The 17,926-nt window shown below is 51.1% G+C and overlaps 5 protein-coding genes across 5 annotated transcripts; 3 read left to right on the top strand and 2 right to left on the bottom strand.

Moving 5' to 3' along the window:
- Positions 1-1,515: 1,515 nt before the first annotated feature.
- On the top strand, positions 1,516-4,873 carry G6M90_00g073550 (uncharacterized protein; the record flags this gene model as incomplete). Its single annotated transcript, XM_014690224.1, has 4 exons — positions 1,516-2,735; positions 2,830-4,070; positions 4,149-4,459; positions 4,526-4,873. 4 exons carry the CDS (start codon positions 1,516-1,518, stop codon positions 4,871-4,873), a joined length of 3,120 nt encoding a protein of 1,039 aa, XP_014545710.1.
- Positions 4,874-8,771: 3,898 nt separating this feature from the next.
- G6M90_00g073540 (uncharacterized protein) lies at positions 8,772-9,647 on the top strand (the record flags this gene model as incomplete). Its single annotated transcript, XM_014690225.1, has 1 exon — positions 8,772-9,647. One exon carries the CDS (start codon positions 8,772-8,774, stop codon positions 9,645-9,647), a length of 876 nt encoding a protein of 291 aa, XP_014545711.1.
- Positions 9,648-12,983: 3,336 nt separating this feature from the next.
- On the bottom strand, positions 12,984-14,886 carry G6M90_00g073530 (uncharacterized protein; the record flags this gene model as incomplete). Its single annotated transcript, XM_066130987.1, has 6 exons — positions 12,984-13,625; positions 13,685-13,878; positions 13,981-14,218; positions 14,332-14,628; positions 14,682-14,812; positions 14,868-14,886. The coding sequence occupies 6 exons, from the start codon at positions 14,884-14,886 to the stop codon at positions 12,984-12,986; spliced, it is 1,521 nt and encodes a 506-aa protein (XP_065987246.1).
- Positions 14,887-15,434: 548 nt separating this feature from the next.
- Positions 15,435-17,051, top strand: G6M90_00g073520 (uncharacterized protein; the record flags this gene model as incomplete). Its single annotated transcript, XM_014690227.1, has 1 exon — positions 15,435-17,051. One exon carries the CDS (start codon positions 15,435-15,437, stop codon positions 17,049-17,051), a length of 1,617 nt encoding a protein of 538 aa, XP_014545713.1.
- A 298-nt stretch (positions 17,052-17,349) lies between these two features.
- Positions 17,350-17,667, bottom strand: G6M90_00g073510 (uncharacterized protein; the record flags this gene model as incomplete). The annotated part of the gene is made up of 1 exon (XM_014690228.2): positions 17,350-17,667. The coding sequence occupies one exon, from the start codon at positions 17,665-17,667 to the stop codon at positions 17,350-17,352; it is 318 nt and encodes a 105-aa protein (XP_014545714.2).
- Positions 17,668-17,926: the final 259 nt, after the last annotated feature.

Raw genomic sequence — 17,926 nt, 5'->3', positions numbered from 1 at the left:
GCACGTGATGGCATTGATGCATTGTAAATTTGTAGTAGTACGGGTGGTATTGAAGGAACTTGGGGAGTGGGTTGACCCCAGACGTGAGAAAGTTAGAAACCGTCAACGCTTTCCCTCCTTCACCTCGTCAATTTTCCCATTTGCCGACAGGACACTCCCGGCCCAGGCTGCAGGATGGCATACGGCGAGGCTCCTGCCGGTCTGCAAAGTCCAACAGCTCCAGGACAAATCGTGGGAGAGATTATGTGACTCAATGCGGCATGTTGTCCTTGCATGGGCGAATGACAGCCAGCCAATTACGCCAAACGCCAGCGCATCACTTGAACATGGGCCGTGATGGTCTGCGACTGTGACCTCGTGAGCGATCCAAGCAGCCCAGCCGCTTCACTTTGCGGGATGACTGCAGGCTGGAGACTCCAAGCGTGCAGGTTTTCCTCCGTGCTCCTTGCTCGAGCGATGCAAAGGCTGCCTGTTGTGCCTGTTGTGCCTGTTGTGCCTGTTGTGTCCTGATGTACGGAGTATGCACCATGTTGTTGCCTACGGCATTTTTCGCCTTGGCTGCTCGCTCTGGCGTCGGATGAAACGGCTGCTTGGCCACTCGATATCTATCCTTAGCCGCATTCCCTCGCCCTGGCACTTATTGTCGAATCCGCCTATGGGCCTGGAATATCGGAATGGCTGAGACACATAAAGGATGTGACTCGTCTCTTCTGCTGCTCACTTTGTCGCCCTGTTCCCGCTGTCTCCCGGTCCCGAAATCTTCTGCAGTGCTGCACTCTGCGTGAACAATTGCGCCTGGCAAGGAGTCGCCAACTCCGTACGGATTACTGTGCTGTTTTTCTACTGTTCGTTGGCTGCAGGTTGCACTGCAGCCCGCATTTGGTTGACTTCCTCCTCACCTTGCTGTTGCCTGCTCCCGAGTCCCTGCCTTCCGCAGGCTCTCCCAAAGGACCATCCATCATTTAATGCTGGCAAACGCCATCAACGAGCAACTTGTGCCCTCTTCCAGCTGCAACAACGTCCTCTCTTCGTTTTGGCGACAGCCTGATCTTGAGTGTTTCCAGCGCAGTCTTTCCATTCTATCAAATACATTTTATCTTCCTAGCTCTTTGGTCTCGTAAGCCCATCCACCCAATACCCTCGCCTTTAGAACTCCTCGACACGTCAACCACCAAGCACTGCAAACAAACGGTTCTGCGCCGGCTACGGGGTGTGCTCCTTCGTTTTGTCATCACCTTCTTTTCTCGTGTGAGCTTGTCTTACTCAAACGACCCTATGCAGATATCCGATAGCCCCTTCATCCGCATACCTCTCGTGCCCGTGGTATGGTATTACACCAACCCTGCTCTGACTCCTCAAATATTTGCTTGTGCTGCTAACATTCCTGGCTTGTTAGACTCCAGTCAATTGCTCGCATATGACTACGACCGTTGCTATCTTCACACCACTTCTCGCCCTTAACACAAACATCTGAACACTCAGTCAAGCAAACACATCAAACCCGACAGACTGGTTATGGAGTCCCCACAGACTACTCTTCCCACGGGTAATCGACGAACAGAACCCAATGCTGGCAAATCCTCCTCCAACATAAATGATGACGGAGCCACTACAATGGAACATAACCAGGCGTCCAGAAAATTGCGGGAAACCTCCAAGAGACGCGCAGCCAGATCCGTGAAGGCGGGCAAATCTGCGATATCTTCCAAAACGCCTGCGTCTGGAAAGTCTATACAGTCGGGGAAACAAGAGAAGTTTCGAAAACACCGGCGCAAAAACAGGCCGAAAGAGGTGTCGTCAGAGTCGGACGATTATTCCTCAAGTGAAAGTGATGATGACTATTCTCTACATTCGGACGAATCCATGAGTCTGTCATCATCGGATGAAGAATCTAGTCATCGCCGGCACAAACATCGACGATCTCGGAAGTCGCGGTCTGTTTCTCGCCATGCCTCTCACCGTTCTCGGACTGCCAGCAGAGGCGACAGGATGAAGCCCTTGGGCGGCAATACACTGCAGTTTGAAGCAGAAAATGACATGGTGTCGGCGAGAGAAGCTGAGTTCACAAGCTCCCAGAACTGGGTGAGCTGGAACGATCCCATCTCCCAGCGAGAATTGGGAGAGGCCATTGCCCAATTAGAGTCTCGTTATGCCCAACTCCAGTTTCAGGTAGAAAAGCTCGGCGGAAATGCAGTTCAGATGACAAGCAAGCCACTCGGATCCCACCTCCCGTCGCAATATATCTCACCAACACAACCCTTGGACAATGCACATACTCATCACAATGTAGTTGGTTTCAACACGTCCTGCAGTCAAAAACCTAATAATTTCTTATCTCTCGCCGCTGCCCGAAGGGGTTTGCCCCAACGAGATGCTCCTCACCGCGGCAATCCAGGGACCCATTCTCAAATAGTCATGCCAAACGACACGGCTCGCTCTAAATCAAACTCCAGAAGGGAAAGGAAGGTCGACTATAAACGGGTAGACTCGGTATGGGACAGTACCTTGTATACATTTAAGCTGCAAGATACAGCTGAAGTGGCCACGAACTCCAAGTATGATAAATACATATTCCACGTCAGGAGGACATTCGATAGCGAAGGGAAGTATCGAAACACGGTCGTTGATATCAAGAGCAAACTGCTTCGTGAATGCTTGCAGGACGTCATTGGCAACGTACGAGGTGTGAGCCTTGTTGATGAAACGCCAAAACTGGACCCAAATTTACTCTTCTTGTAAGTACTTTATTTAAATCCTTTCTCACCACGAAATTCGGGACGCCCCTGCCTTTGTTTGAAGTCATGCAGTTCAGCCTAACCCGGAGGCCAGGTATTTAGAAGATTTTCGCTCTCACCGTAAGAAACTCAAACAGGTTGAGCCAGCGGGTCAAGGGGCGCGCGAACGAAAGAAGAACCAACAGCGAATCGATAAAAAGCGCAAGGAGCTTAAGGTGCTCGTTAAATATTTGGATAAAGATTACGCCAAAGTCAAGGAGAGTCTATATCCTATGTTAGACAGTGGAATAATCACCTTCGATTATCTCTGGGCGTTGTGGAAACCAGGTACACTTATATACTCCTCAACCTACGGTTTCGCGGAAGACCCTAGAGTCTTTAAAGTCGACCTAGCCGTGCGGCACTCATCCTTGCTGCGAGGCGAGTTCTACTTTGTTGACGGGAAATATCTCGAGTTCGACGGGAAAAGATTTGGGCATGGCACATTGGCCGAGGAAATCGCAGAATTCCAGGGCACTCGCAAAATAACAAGCCTCCCATTCTATCCGCTATCTTATCACAAGGATGAGGATGGGATACGCCGAATGCTGGTCGAGCGCGGCAAAAAGTTTGTGGCCCTTCATGGGGCTCACTACAAGGCTTACTCTGGGATTGCATACAATAAACGCAAAAAGGGTTCTGTCGTCAAATTTCACATTCAGCAAAGCCGAATAATGATTGACCCTGCCATATTCCGGCGCATCAACCCAAACTACTGCCTGTCGAATGTGCGGCCAAGGGATTTTGACGCTCTCTCCGATTTGGGGTTATCAGACGGCGATGATGATCTTTATGAATGCTTCTCTTCTGACAACTTGCAAGGAGATGACGAACCGAAGGTAGTTAGTAAGACGACAAAAGACTCGGACTGCAATGTACCGGTGACGAAGGCTTTGCAGACGGATTTGGAGGCAAGGTCTAAGGCACCTCAGCCGCAATTGTCGGCAACGACTAGCGGCAAAATGGTTGAACGAACATCAAGCACTGATACGTCTGGGGAAGAAAGGACCGTGGACACACCAGAGGAGGATGATCCCGATGTATGCTTGGAATTTACTGATGAAGACTATCTCCTCGCTTCCCCGGTAGTTCTAGGTTTCGCTTTCTCAGAGAAGCAATGGTTGGAGTTAGCCGTCTCAAGAGTGCACGACATTAAGTGGAACGAAGATGCTTGGGACTCACTGGTACTGCCACCAGAGACAAAGGATTTGATCCAGGCCCTTGTCAAGTCACGTAAACAAAACGCGACGCAGACAATCGACGACGTCATACAAGGCAAAGGCAAAGGGCTTGTTAGTGAGTATTTTTCTTTCTTTCGTAATTTTTCTAGTTATGCCATAGATGTTGACTTTACTAACGCACGAGTACGCCTAGCCGTGCTTCACGGGCCGCCTGGAACAGGTAAAACGCTGACGGCGGAAGGCATCAGCGAACTGCTTCGATGCCCGCTATACATGGCTTCGGCCGGCGAGCTCGGAACAGATTGTCGTTTTCTAGAGGCCGACTTGCAAAAGATTCTGGACGTTTGCCATGCATGGGGCGCGATTTTGCTGCTCGATGAGGCCGACGTGTTCTTGGAGAAGCGAAACATGCAGGACATCCATCGCAACGCCCTTGTCAGCATTTTCCTACGACAGTTGGAATATTTCCAGGGGATATTATTTCTTACGACAAACCGTGTAGAGGTGAGCTCGCATGTTTTCTTCTAGCCGTTGTTTCGTTGGACCCGCGAGAACTAACTTGGCGGTTAGACGTTCGATGAAGCATTCCAGTCTCGAATACACATCGCCCTCAGGTACGAAGGCTTAGACAGCAAAGCCAAGAAAACCATCTTCAAGATGTTCATCGATCGGGTTAAAGCTTTTGGGAAATTGACAGTCGAGCCATTTTCCGAGGAAGATCTCAAAAAGCTTGCCAAGTACGAGTTGAATGGGCGCGAGATCAAGAACATGGTAGGGTCTGCGCAGGACCTGGCAATGAACAAGAACGAATCACTTAGCATGCGGCACATGCAACAAGTTCTGGACATTCATGTGAAATTTGGGCGAGACTTACGCGGCGGAACTGGTTATGAAGACGCAATGAGAAGCTACTGTTAAGGAGATGCGAGGGCGCATCAGGACTTCAGGCTCGGGTTACAAGTTATTGGCGGTAGCCTAGATTAACGACCCTTATGATCAGTACTTGCTATTGTACAGCGTTCGGCTTGGTAGTTTTTCTTTCAATGATACGACAATATTAGTGGACAGGTTTTGTCTTTTCTTTGATGCCCCGTCCCTAGTGGTGAAACAATCAATGCAAATCAAGCAAGCAACCGAAGGCAAGTCACAAACAAAACGAAACATGTGTCTGCTTGCAACCACGACCGTACATTATGTATATGACAGTTGTTTACGGAGTAGCTAGACCTGGCTTCGCCTCCTCGGCAAGGGGTCCGGTCTGGTTCAAGGGAGATGGGCCAACTTTGCACGCCCCTGATTCGGTGGCGGCTTCATTGCGTAGACGATTGGGGTGGGCAGACTGGGAAGTACCGCGTCTGCACGGAGTAGAGCACTCTGTACACTGTAGTTGTATTGATACCATACATCGTACTCCGTACTGCGAATACCATGCATAGCATTGCATTATACAGAGATTGTCATGTGGGCCCAGTTCCTTGATTTTCCTAATAGATGCGGATACAGCATGCTTTCGGCCATTATGCACGCCGTAAATACGAGAAGGTGGTGGTGCCATGGAGCGGAATCAAGGACGTAGTTATCCAGGCCTCCAGGTGTCTGAAAAAACAGCAGAGGAGGAATAATGATGATGTTCCTGGCTTGAATTCTCCCGCATCCGGCGGCTTGAAGGGCATGGTAGCGGCGTGAGGGAGGTTGAACAAAGGAGAAGCAGGAAAACGAACCAAGTGTAGCGAGTCAGTAACACTGCGGCGTCGTTGTTGTTGGCCGAGATGCACATTGTACTCCGTACATGCGCGTATATACCCATGTCGAGGGGGGGGAGTATGAGACCCTTGCGTGGCCCTCGTGTCAAGCACGCGGCGGGCGCCATTGTGAATTTGTGAGGGAGGCAAAGCGAGATGAAGAAAGAGGCAGTGCTGCTGCTGGTTGGTTGGACGCTGGCTGTGGTGACAGGTCGTTGGTCATGGTTGTGGTAAGCGCCCGGCCCGGCATTCCAGGGTGGGCTTCTAAATATGTACAATGTACGGAGTACTCCGTACATACCTACTTGAGTACTTACCTACCTAGGTACTTAAGTAGGTAAAGTAGGTACTTGACAGCACGTAAAGTTACAGTAGTACTAGTACACTTGCATCTAAGTAAGTACAAAGCAGTCTTGTGTTGTTTTTCATTCCAGCGCATGGCGGCCGAAGACAGGCCGGGCCTGTTTGTGGTCTCCCGTCGTGTGTCACCCTGCCACATGCTCCTTCCCCTTGTCTCGTCGATTAAAGAGTCCGTGATTGATCTCAGAGATCTGCATTGCGCTCGGTACACGGCAACAAACAGACAAAGACGTGCAACCGATAATATGTATATCATCAGTTCAACCAATGTTCACTGCTGCCTGGGCTGTGTACAGAGTACAGGCCATGTGTTTGTTGGCAGTTGCGGTTTGCCCGTCCCCCGTCTCTCCCCGACACGCGCCCCGCCCTGGAGACGCTCAACGAAGTCAACTGTGGACCTTGAGATAGCGACATCTGGATCGATCAAAGCTTGCTTCTTTTTCCAGCATTATGGACTAGACCATGTAATATGTGCTATTTGCGGGGTGCTCCATCATGCGAAACAGGGGACATTCGTTGCCTTCTCCATAGGTCCATTGAGACGCGGACAGTTGGCCAAAACAAACTTGGACAGAAGGCGCTCGCTCACAGCAACCAGACTCTGAAGGTGTGAATGTTCAAATGTTGCTGGATTGACGGTTCATGCTGGAACTTACATATGTATCAATTTAGCGCCATTAGGCTCCGCGGCTGCTCTGGAGGCCACTGAGGAGGGTCCAGCATTTGAACACCCCGTGCCGGCCAGTTGTATCTCGTGGTGCCTCAATTGAGGCTTCGGGGTCATGCAAGCCGTCAAGTGCGTCGTGGCACCAATCCATCCAGTTTCCCCATTCACATGTCTACTTCTCCGCCACCAGGCGGGTGACGCGTGGAGGCCCATGGAGACGCCACACAGAGGGCAAGGAAGAAGAAGGAGAAGAAAAATTCATTGTTTCGTGGAACGGCAGAAGAGTCGATTGCTTTGCACTCGGTACTCCGTACCAGACACAATGCGGCACCTGTGAGTACCTTCCCCTGAACGCCTTGGGTCTTTGCATGCAGCACTTGAGTGGACCACTCGAGGAACAGCGGCCAAGTGTGCAGCAGCATGTCTTTGTGAAATGTGACAGTCAAGATCTTGCCTAGTATGGAGTACTACTCCGTAGCTGCGCCATTTTCGGCGGAGAGCACAGCTTGCGTGTCATTCTGTTGGCCTTGTCTACCTGGAGGGCGGGCGACGGATAAGTTTGCGTAGCTGGGGTTTCCATGTCCATCGGCCAATCTGGTAGTAGTAGGATGGGGTCAGATTTCGGCCCTGGGCACCAGCAACGCCCAGTACGATGGAGACGAAACACGTTGCTACAGAGTGGTATTCAATCCGTGTTGCACCTTGGCACTGTAGCGCTGCGGCTGGACGTTGTGGTGTTCTGGTGTTTTTGCGCTTCGCTTCCGGACTGCCGCTGACGCAGCAAGTTCTGTGCTGTATCTATCGGGCAACACCGCCCAAAGTGCCTAGGTACTTGCTATTATTGCCCAACTTTGGCTTCAGATGTATAACATGAAGAGCACGGCTCGCTATGGAAACAAAGATGGGACGAGCGGAAACGTAGCCCGAGCTGGCAGTCTCATGTTTAGCGTGCTTGGACGAGAATGAGAGAAGGGTGGGAGTTAAATGTACGTACATACTCCATGTTAAGTACTGAAGTACCTACGTAGATATCCCAAGGCCGGCGGTACCTTTGGCCCTGCTGTCTAGTAGTTGCTGCGTAAGTAAGTAGGTACAGAGAGTACCTAGCGGCCTAGACACACAAGTTCCAGCATCTCGGCCCTTGCCTTCCTCACTCAGGCAGGTACGTAAAGTACTACGCGCATCGCGTTACCACTAGAACCTTGGAAGTCAAGTTTGTATGTACAAGAACCGCCCAATAGGTTCTAGTACAATGCACGGGCACGGCCAGGTCCGAGTGGTAGTCGGCCAATCAAGACTGGCTCGTACCTGAAATCCAACATGCCTAATGAGCCTGGTTCACTTCAACAGGCCGCTATACTGCATTAGGCCATGGCTCACCGGTCCGTTATGGACTCTAGAGACACCCCCGTCCTGGGCATCCAATGCTTGCTCCAGCCTTGATCAAAGCCAAGAAAGAATGTGCTCTTGCGTACATACATACATGTATCCAACTACTGATCTCTCCGTGCTGTGCCCGCCTGGGCCGTTTAGACTAGACAGCCTTTGAGCAAGTGCCTGTAACCGGCAAAGTCCTATGTTCCAACACCCCCCTCCCCCTTCAATGTTCACCAATCTGAGCTGCAACCCAACGGCTCGTCCTCAAGTCTGGTCTGGTTCCTTGGAATTCTCCGTGGCGCATCGTCCCCTTGCCAGCACCCTTCCACTCTCCTTTTTAAGTCTCCTTGCCCTGCTTCCCTTGCTCTTATTCACACCATCCTTCAACAACACATCCAGCCCTTCCTTGCCTTTGCCTTTCAAGTCATTCCTTAACAACCAGCGCCTCAGCCTACGTCGGCCCACGCTCTCTTCCATCTTCTGTTCTCCTGGATTCCCGCCCCTACACGGAGAACTAGCACATTCCCTCAACAAACCATTGCCGGCATCTTTGGTTCCGTAGGCTTCCCGATATTCTGCGAGTACCCGGGCCTGTCAAAACGAGACCGATTGACTCGGAACTCACCATTGCATTTATATTACAACGACCTCTTACACAAAAAACAACAGAATGAAGTTCTCTGCCACAACCCTCGCCGTGGCTGCTGCCCTCGGCGTCGCTGCCCACCCCAGCGGCTTCGCGCACAAGAATATTCACCGCCAACTTGACAAGCGCATCGACTTCTACATGAATGCCAAGCCTGACGGAGCTGCTGTCAACAACAAGGCTGCCGTCGTCCCGTCTCCAGCTTCACCTACCGTTGCACCTCCCCCGCCTCCTCCAGCTACTACCAGCGCCGCCAAATCTACCCCCTCGACCGGCTCTGGATCTGGTGGCAAGAAGCAGTTCTGTGGTGGAGTTTCCAAGCGGGCTTCTATCGCTGATATTGCCTACAAGGGCAATGTTGGTGCCCCCAATAACTATGGCTGCAATCTGATGCTCGTCGACGACGCCAAAGACTATGAATACACTGCGACAATCGAGAACAAGTCGGGCAAGGACCAGAAGTGCGCCGTCTGGCTCAAGATTGGCAGGAACGGCGGAATCAACGGCTTTTTCAAGGGCAATCAGGTCATGACCTTCGACCTCCCTGCCGGTGGTGAGAAGATTCTGGCGGCCGAGCCCAACAGCCAGGGCGGTTTAGCTTGTGGTGTTGGCGAGGTCCCTACCAACGACATTGGACTCTACACTGCCACCTGGTTCGAATTTGACTACGCCAGCGAAAAGAACGGTGCCTGGTCTGGTGCCGATGCCTCCTGCCTGACTGCTGCCGACAGCAACCGCCCCATCCCTGCCCTCAGTGTTTGTGCTGAGGGTCATAAGTGTTCTACTATTAAGGAGGGCGGTGTTGGAGACAATGCCTATGTCAAGGGCACCAACGCTCTGGACGGAGTTGGTCTCAATGTTAGTCCTGGACCCGTCAACTTCAAGGTCACTGTCAGTTAAGCGTCCTTCATTACCAATCGGCGACGGCCACAATGCAGGTCAATGGCTACTTGCAGTGAACCCTTGACATGAGAAAGCATCCAAGATGACGGAAAGGTTTGATATTCTGGGTGTTTGCTCGTGCGTGAATCTTTGGTTGGAATGTTTTGCCTATATCGGAGTTGCATCCAGGCTTCATTGACAAGCGTGCTCGGGTTCTGGACCCTTGTGCTGCTTATTCCTGTGTTACATATTCTCTTTTGATACATATTATTTTAAGAATGTATGGTTCCATAGTTATCGTCGAGTTTGATATCTTGCAAAAGTTCTTGGCATGTGTGTCCCCCTCCCTGCCGCCCTGTAAGTGAGGCGTCCTTGTGCAACTGACAGACGACTGTCATGGTTCATGGTGAGAGAGAATAAGAGCCAGGCCAGTTTTTGAAATGTGGCATACACTGCATTGTGCCATGTTGCATCGCGCTATTTGGACGGCGTGTGAGGCTATTCTGGGCTGTGGTTTCCCCGTCACGCCTGTTTCTATCGAGCGAGTTGAAATACGTAGTAGGCTGTAATACTTGTGGTCGCCCTGCGACCGGGGCAATTGCATGCCATGCGCCATTCTAGCCAGCTCCCGATGTCACTTGGAATCGATGGGACTAGGAGAAGCCGGCGCCCGCCGTTGCCCCTAAACCCTCTCGATTACTTTTTCTCAAGCCCAAAGACGACGCACTATTCGACTCGCGCGACTTGCACTCAACGGCCGGGCCAGGTTACATTGAACTCGACTTGTCGCCCATCTGTGTGGGGTGAGGAGGAACCACACACTTGGCGGGCGTGCGGAGAGGCTTGGCGTTGTTACAGTAAACCTTGCCTATACGATACGCTACGTAGCTTCGCGAGATCCTTTTCATCAATATTCGGCAACAATCGTCAAGGTGCGACTATTATGGAGCTTGTACCTTGTTCGAATTTACTAGAAAATTACACCTCAAAATACTCAAGGTACATATAAGGATTTTTTCTTTCTTGACCGCATCATGCGATGTTAATGCCGCGTTGTTGAAGCTGTTAAAGGTCATCGCGGCTCTTGTCAATGGGCTCAAAAAGGGCCGGCTCAATTCAATGCTAGCTGATGAGGGGCGGCGATGCGCGCACCGCGTGCGATAGGTAAAAGAGCCTCGAGGCAGTCATCCCAAGCTTTTAGATGGCGCTCACAGCTTTACATATTGCTTGGTGAATTTAATTTTCTCTTGTAATTGGCGGTATTATCATGGTGCATGTAGTCTGTCTGGTGTTGAAAGAAGAAAAATGCCTCGAGTTGGAGGCTGCGAAACTACTAGGTAGGCAGCGTTATGGGGGGGCAAATGACGATAAAGACACCAGATTAAAATGCACTCCGTATAGTGGCTAAGCTTGATGCCTGTACTATCGTGGGTAACCTGACTATTTACCGATTCACTTGGTGAAAGCCTTAGATGACCGTGGACCATTGGAATAACCCGACCATCGCCAAGGTACAGGATCTTTAACGGCTATAGCCCAGGCGTACGGCTACGACTGTACATTCCTGAAAATACCCCCTTTTGTCTCTGGACTCCTCGTCAGCGGAACTTGGGGGGTTGGCAGGGGGTGTGGGTGCCAAAACAAATCGGCGCCACTTTTCCAGACGACAACGATGGAAGCAGCACAGGGCACATGGTGTTCTCCGTTGATTATAAAACGTGTGGCGTCCAGCTCTTGCGCGCCTGGTTCCCAGTGCTTCGCTCCCTTGGGAAGGGGCGACGGCTATTTTTTCCAGTTTACCTGTCAGCGGCTAAGTGGACGAGCCGCTACTCCGTAAGTGTTGTCAATTCGTGGGCCCAATGAGCACTTGGCCCTCCTTCAGTGGGCTTCTAGTGGCACTGGGGTGTATTTTGGCGTCGACGTTAGCTACTCAGCCCCCTCTCCCTTTGAAAGGCCGCTGTGGAGCAAATCATAGTGGGTGATGATCCGCCCTTCCCCACCAGGCCAGACTTCTGAAACAAACATTGAATTTATGTTGTCGAATAATAATCACTGTTAATAATAGCTAGGGTTAGGGTTTTATATTGGTGGCCGGCCAACAACTGATAGTGACCTTTTGTTGTAAAGGAAATGAAGAAGACCAACCAGAAACAAGACTTCCTCTTGCAGGAGTCCTCCCCTTTTGGCAGAGTCGTTCGACCACCATTGACCTTTCAAGGAGAGAGCAGGTAGAGATGCCAACTATAACTTTACATTCACGTCGGTGGTTTGTCCAATCACTCAATCGAATGTTGCGTGGCGCCTGATCATATGGGGAAAACCTGCAGCAGGGATTCTTGCGAAAAACTTCAAGCTCGCCAACAAACAAAGATCCATTGACATGCAGGAGCGGAATCGTCGGGCGTCTCGCAAAAACTCGGGTTGAGGGTTTTTTTTAAGAGAAAAATTTTTTTCCCTCCTGCCTTGCGCTCTGGCGCATGTGAAGATGTTTAATGATGGATGGCTGCTTGGCGTGGATCCAAGTGCGAGGTAAACCAGACAATACCAAGACTTCTAGAACCAGGCCTCACGCACGGTATGAGTATGAGACACCGATTGATAGCGGCCCCGCGGATGTGGCTGCGTGAATTCGACCTGACTTTTTTTAACAGGTACAGCGGTGCCACTGCGCAACGTTTTGTAGGCTACTGGACGTTGGTGGTTCCTAAAGTGGTTTTCGTTGTTGCGTGGCGTGAGCGTGAGCTTGAGCCTGATCTTGAGATTGATTTTGATGCCCGCACAATGTACCCAAAACTGTGGTGGAATAAGGGTTGAGAAGCACCCAGTTGACCTCTAGGCGAGTCTTGCATCCACACATGCGCAGCCACCGACCCTCCAGCTAGTTCTAGTCAGGGCCAAGGTAGAGAGAACCATGAGAGAGGTATTTGGGACAATATCTATCTGGACATGTGTACGCTAGTCTACCCACGCGCCTGGCATGTTTAACGGCTGGCTCTCCAACATTTACTCTTCCACTAGATTGTCCCAAACAAACCTCCAGTCTTTCGGCCTCGGCCCATACTGTAATGGAGCTAGACACGGGCCCCCTACCACTTCATGGTTGTAACCCATGATATTTCGGCACCTCCTTGTGCGGGCAAAGTCGTTGTTCATAAATAGCGAGAATTCCACGCGTCCATATTCCTCAAGCCTGACCCCACTCCTTGATACATCGTCTAGAAGACTTCTCACATTGTCGTGTACTTCCTCCTCCCATCTTGGCTGGGGACCTGCATCGGGACGCAAGGCCAACCGACTCATTGTCTTCATTGTAGCGTATAATAGGGGAGTCATGCGTCCAAGAATGTTAAACTCTCACTCCTTCACAAGGTAGTCAAACACCATGGCTGAGACCAGGCCGAACCCGTAACCCTTCCAGAGCTGGGCGTTCTTGACTGCTATGTTGCCGTTAGTCTCGCCGTCATATACCCAAGCATACCGCCATGAACCTGGCAAAGTTTTTCGGAAGTTGGGCTGGACGAGGTACTGTGCGGCGAACTCGTGCAACGAGTGGCCAACCGAATAGTCCAACATCTGCCTTGCGTCTTGCAACGTTATAGAGTAACGGGAAAGAATGGCATCCAGGGTGTCTGCACGAACCATGGACCAGCCAAACGTCCTGGATTTAGATGACAGCGGCAGCTGACTGAAATTCCAAGACAAGTCATTATCAATCAGCTCCAAGAACCCAGGGACAACCCAGATTAGCCGATCAAACTGGCTTGGCTTGAAGAATGCGACTGTGGCGGAGTCGTCAATCAAGCCTTCAAGTAAATTACTAAAGTCTCCGCTACTGATCACCACGGAAAGGAGCTCGAGAGATTTGGTTGCGTCTGCTTGCGGGGACGCAGATGGCGCTGTGCACGGAAACAACCCGAGATTGTCTGTTTCCACGACTGGATGGCCCGTTTTTATGACATTTATAGCCGTGTCAAACTTGCGGCAATACACTGCATACTGCAAACATGTTAATTGAGTACCGGGGTGCGGTTGTGTTTCCGTCTTCTCCAACTTGCATGAAGCAGCGTCTTGCCGTTGTCATCTCGGTCGTACAAGGACGCATCGCCAGACGAGATGAGCGCCATGACATCAGTAAACGGACCTCTTTTCACGGCTTCCAAGATCGGGCTATCACCGGGGACAACATTCCAGCTTGTGAGCTTCCATGTGAAGCTCCGTGATGACCTATATGACAAAATGTCCCAGGCAGCTTGTGCGACCCATGACGGGAATCAGATGCGAGCTTGTGTAGCTAGTGAAGCAAGTAAGATCGAGGTTTTTCCATATCCATGCTGGCCCTGGGTTCCTTTACTTCGCACTTCTTCGCCGTCATCGCGACCCTCCTGGACGACCTGGGAACATTGGGCACCGGCAATGCCTCCGAAAACAGAGCCCGACAACCACCGCAGGGTGGCCTGCTGCGGCGACACTAATTCAACGCTGGCGGATGCAATCTTCGTCGGTGTTGGAGTATGCTTGACTTTGGCAGTGTTGATTTCATGCTTTTTGGCGGGAAAGGCTGAGGCCGTACGTTCTGGTAGGCGTTTGGACTGAGACCTATATGTAGGAGAACGAACAGAGCTGTCAGCTTTTTTTCCTTTTGCAGCGACTTTTCAACCAGAAGCCATGCATGGTTCGGCGACTTTACGAACCACATACGTACTGTCACAGCAAATTGAAGCATTTGAAACGCCTTGGATAGCTGCCTCTGAGCATCCAATATTGTTTTCTGGCTCAAAACAGCCCCAAATTTTGCTGCCGTCCTTGGCAGCCTTACAGGCCACTTGATATTTCTCTGAGGATTTTGGATGACATCTTCCAGCTCCTTGGCGGCCTTCTTGCAGTATCGCAGACTCAAGGCCCCGGCTGGCGTGTCTCGCAACGCATCTTGTTCAGCTGCGGCTTCAGCTTCAACCTCGGTGATGAGGATATTCAGAGCTTCAAGTTCATCCAGTTGACTCTGGATGTTGTAAGCTCACCGAGGGTCACGACGCCAGCGAAAAGACCGACTACTTCTGCCAGCTGAAGTGTAGTAGAGCATTGTTGTCCAAGGACACATGTCTCAAAATATTTTTGGCTGAATCCCGAGAATAATGAAGGCCTCTCCATTTCAGGCCCGGGTAGCAGAGCTGAGAATTGCCAGTCTATTTTTCATCAGCTGCTGCCTGTACTATTTTGACATTTGGCCGAAGTCCTGACCAAGACCAAACGTTGACATGGGGACGATACGCTCAGGCATTGAAACAGCAGCCCAACTCCAGCTCAACCATGCGCATCGAAACTATTCGCAGGCATAGCACCGCTTGTGGTTGGCCCCCCGTATGTCAGTCTCGAATGTGATGCGAGGGCAACATTTTGGTGGCTTGAAATTGCATTCAGACCATGTTGTCTCGTGGCTACGGTGGTAGATGGCTAGCTAGTGTTGGGCAGAACAAGAGGTTTTAGATCGAGTCAATATGTAGTTTTACATGGGTTGAGCGGGATTGGAGCACAGAAAATGTGGGTCGACTGCGTCCAGTCGCGACGACCAGACAACCTTTCACAACCCTAAATGACGGATGGCTGGCATCAAACTCGCCAAAGTCAGTCTTGCGAAGCTGATTGAAGAGCACCAGTGACGGGGACAGGAGCAGCATTAGACGCCAAGGTGCAGCCATTACTCAAAAGAGAGAGAAAATAGCTCGAAATGTGGTATTTTCTTTGTGCACCGTCGCAAAGAACCTCGGCCCGAAGACGAAATCGGAAAGTCAACCACGGAACCAAGCCATGACAGCTAATAGCAAAGAAAGATTGGCGTCCCGCGATGGAATCCAGAGCGTCGAAAATGCCAGCAATGCTAGTACAGAGCTGAAAAGCCGTCTGCTCGGGGTGGCAACGGCGACCTTGTCAGCGTCTCATGGCTACATCCCCGAAATCGAAGAGTTCGGCAAGACGCTCAACGCCCGTTCCAAAAGGCCGTCATCTTCAGGATTGCCCACATTTTTGCGCCAGTTGAGAAAGAACCAAGCAACTCTGGAAGACATGGTTCAAGACTCGCTGCATTCCCAGCTTCCAGACGACGCGCTTCGACAGCTCGGGAGAAAGCTGGAAATCTGCGCTGTCAACATTTCCCATGGTTCACTACACTGGAGCGTGCTGAAAAGATGCCGCTCCCTTGTTTCCATCAACCAAGCTTTTCAGGGATCTGACAGGGACATGCGGAAAAGAGAAGTGGAAAAAATGTGTTTGACTGGGCGCGAGAAAGAAGCAGCACATCGGACCATCAAGGCACAGGCCAAAGTTGAGGCACATGTTGTCCAAGGCGGTGCGGAGTGGCTTGTCGTTCACACACTTCAGCCAGACCGACTGGCGAGACAAATGACAGATAGCGGATGGGGATGGGGTGAGCACAATGTTGGGGATGCCGTCGACGAGCAGGAATGGGAGGACGTCATGCTCGCGAAACAAGTCAAGCGACTCGTCGCGGCGGCGAGAATAAACCGCCACGAGTACCGGATCCCACGACTCAGGATAGTCATGCCCAATATTGGCAAAGAGAACAACGACATCAATGTGCTTCTTGAACAACTTGGTCGGGTCGACCCCGGAGTTGAAATTATCGTCGAGGGCCGAGACGGCGAATTCTTAAAAACACCACCCCCTGAACTTGATGTTGCCATCAGAAATTTACTGGGCCATGAGTTTGGCGGGCTCACAGATACGTTGAACATGGACCACACGATTCTGATTGATTTGATTTCGGACATTACACATTTCCGCCTGGAACCTAAACCGTGGCAAGAGGAAACAACAAGAGCGCAGATAGAAGAAGAGATGGAACATGATGGCGCCATGGTGAAAGCACTGTACCCAATTATTGAGAACAGGACGCTAGTTTGTACGAGAGAAGCGGCCGAGCATTTTCACGACGTCCTCGCCACCGTGGGGACAAGCTCGGAGAAAGAAAGGGGAAACCTTCTCGTCCCATTTGCCCAATTTTATAGAGACCAGTCAGAGGCTGCTCTTCGGTCGCGGTTCGAGGAGCTTTCGGCACACGCTCTGCCAAGTACAGTCCAGATCCCCATAAAAGTTGTCGATGAACGCTGGACTTGGCCTGAAATCGAGCAAGCAGCTAGCAGCTCGCGGCTCCCGGCGATGGCCATTGACGTCGCTCGCCACAGCGGCTTCAAGAGCAGCAAGCTCTCCATCTTCATGTATGGATGGGCCAGTGGCAATGTCACGCTGACGTCGAACAAGGAGATAAAGGGCAATATCAAGACCATGGTTGAAACGCATCGACGGGGGGATGACGACTACGGGCCTTCGATTTGGCGATTGGACGTTACGAGGAATTTGCTGGCAAAGAGTTCGTCGCCTCGTGGCCATGATGGCGAGGGCATGTAAAAGGGGGAAGAAAAGAAGAAATGCTGGGCGTGTGTACCATTGCTAAAGGCTTGGTCACTTGTTGCGGCGGAACGGGTATGTAAAGCAAAGGTTTAAAAAAACATAAAAAAATTTATTCAATACATAGTCTGTTGGATAAAACTATGAATGTGTGCTCCTTGGACTTTTGTTTTTGGTAACAATACCACCGACCAAGTTATACCATGCCATCCACCGCCACCAATTCACTCCTTCGTTCCGGTAAAGCTTCAATAGCTTATGGGGCGGTAGTGGCTTCCGGCTCCTTGGTGATGACGTTTTATTGACCTGCAGCGGACGTTGAGCACGCGTACACGGTAGTGGTGCTTGCTGTTTCCGCGGTGGTGGTCGTGCTGAAGGAGACGACGGGACCTACTCCCCAAAACATGGTAGATGCCTGGACTTCGTTGCAGCCGCCACAGTCAACACTCTGTGTGGAAGTGGCAGTAGAGGTCCAAACGGTTTCAACAGGGCCGGCTGTCATTTGAGGAGCCACGAATATGGTTTTGGTGCACCCAGGTTCATCAGGGGCATCTGGGTTGTTCAGGGCGCCTCGGGCTGCGGGATCGTTGCCCATCTCAGGAACTGGGTTGGCCATGGTGGAAGTGGCCAATGCCACGGCCAGTGCAAGAAGCTGGGGAGTGCGCATATCGGCTGTTTCTTTTGCGAAGAGGGAGATGATGTGATGTAAATGTATATGAAGATATATAGTGCTGAAGATGTATAGTGAATCTGGAGAGTGAAGAAAGGACTGTTTGCCAGACTTGATGGGGGCGAGCTGCTGGCGTTTATATAGAATTTTGCAGCAGAGGAAGAGAGGGAGAGGAAGAGAGGTAGGTCTGTCTTAGGTGGAAACC

The sequence above is a fragment of the Metarhizium brunneum genome, chromosome 4 (assembly GCF_013426205.1).
Source record: "Metarhizium brunneum chromosome 4, complete sequence".
In the NCBI taxonomy this organism is placed as follows: Eukaryota; Fungi; Ascomycota; class Sordariomycetes; order Hypocreales; family Clavicipitaceae; genus Metarhizium; species Metarhizium brunneum.
Note: the sequence above shows the minus strand (reverse complement) of the source record. Positions and strands in the feature narration are given on the sequence as shown.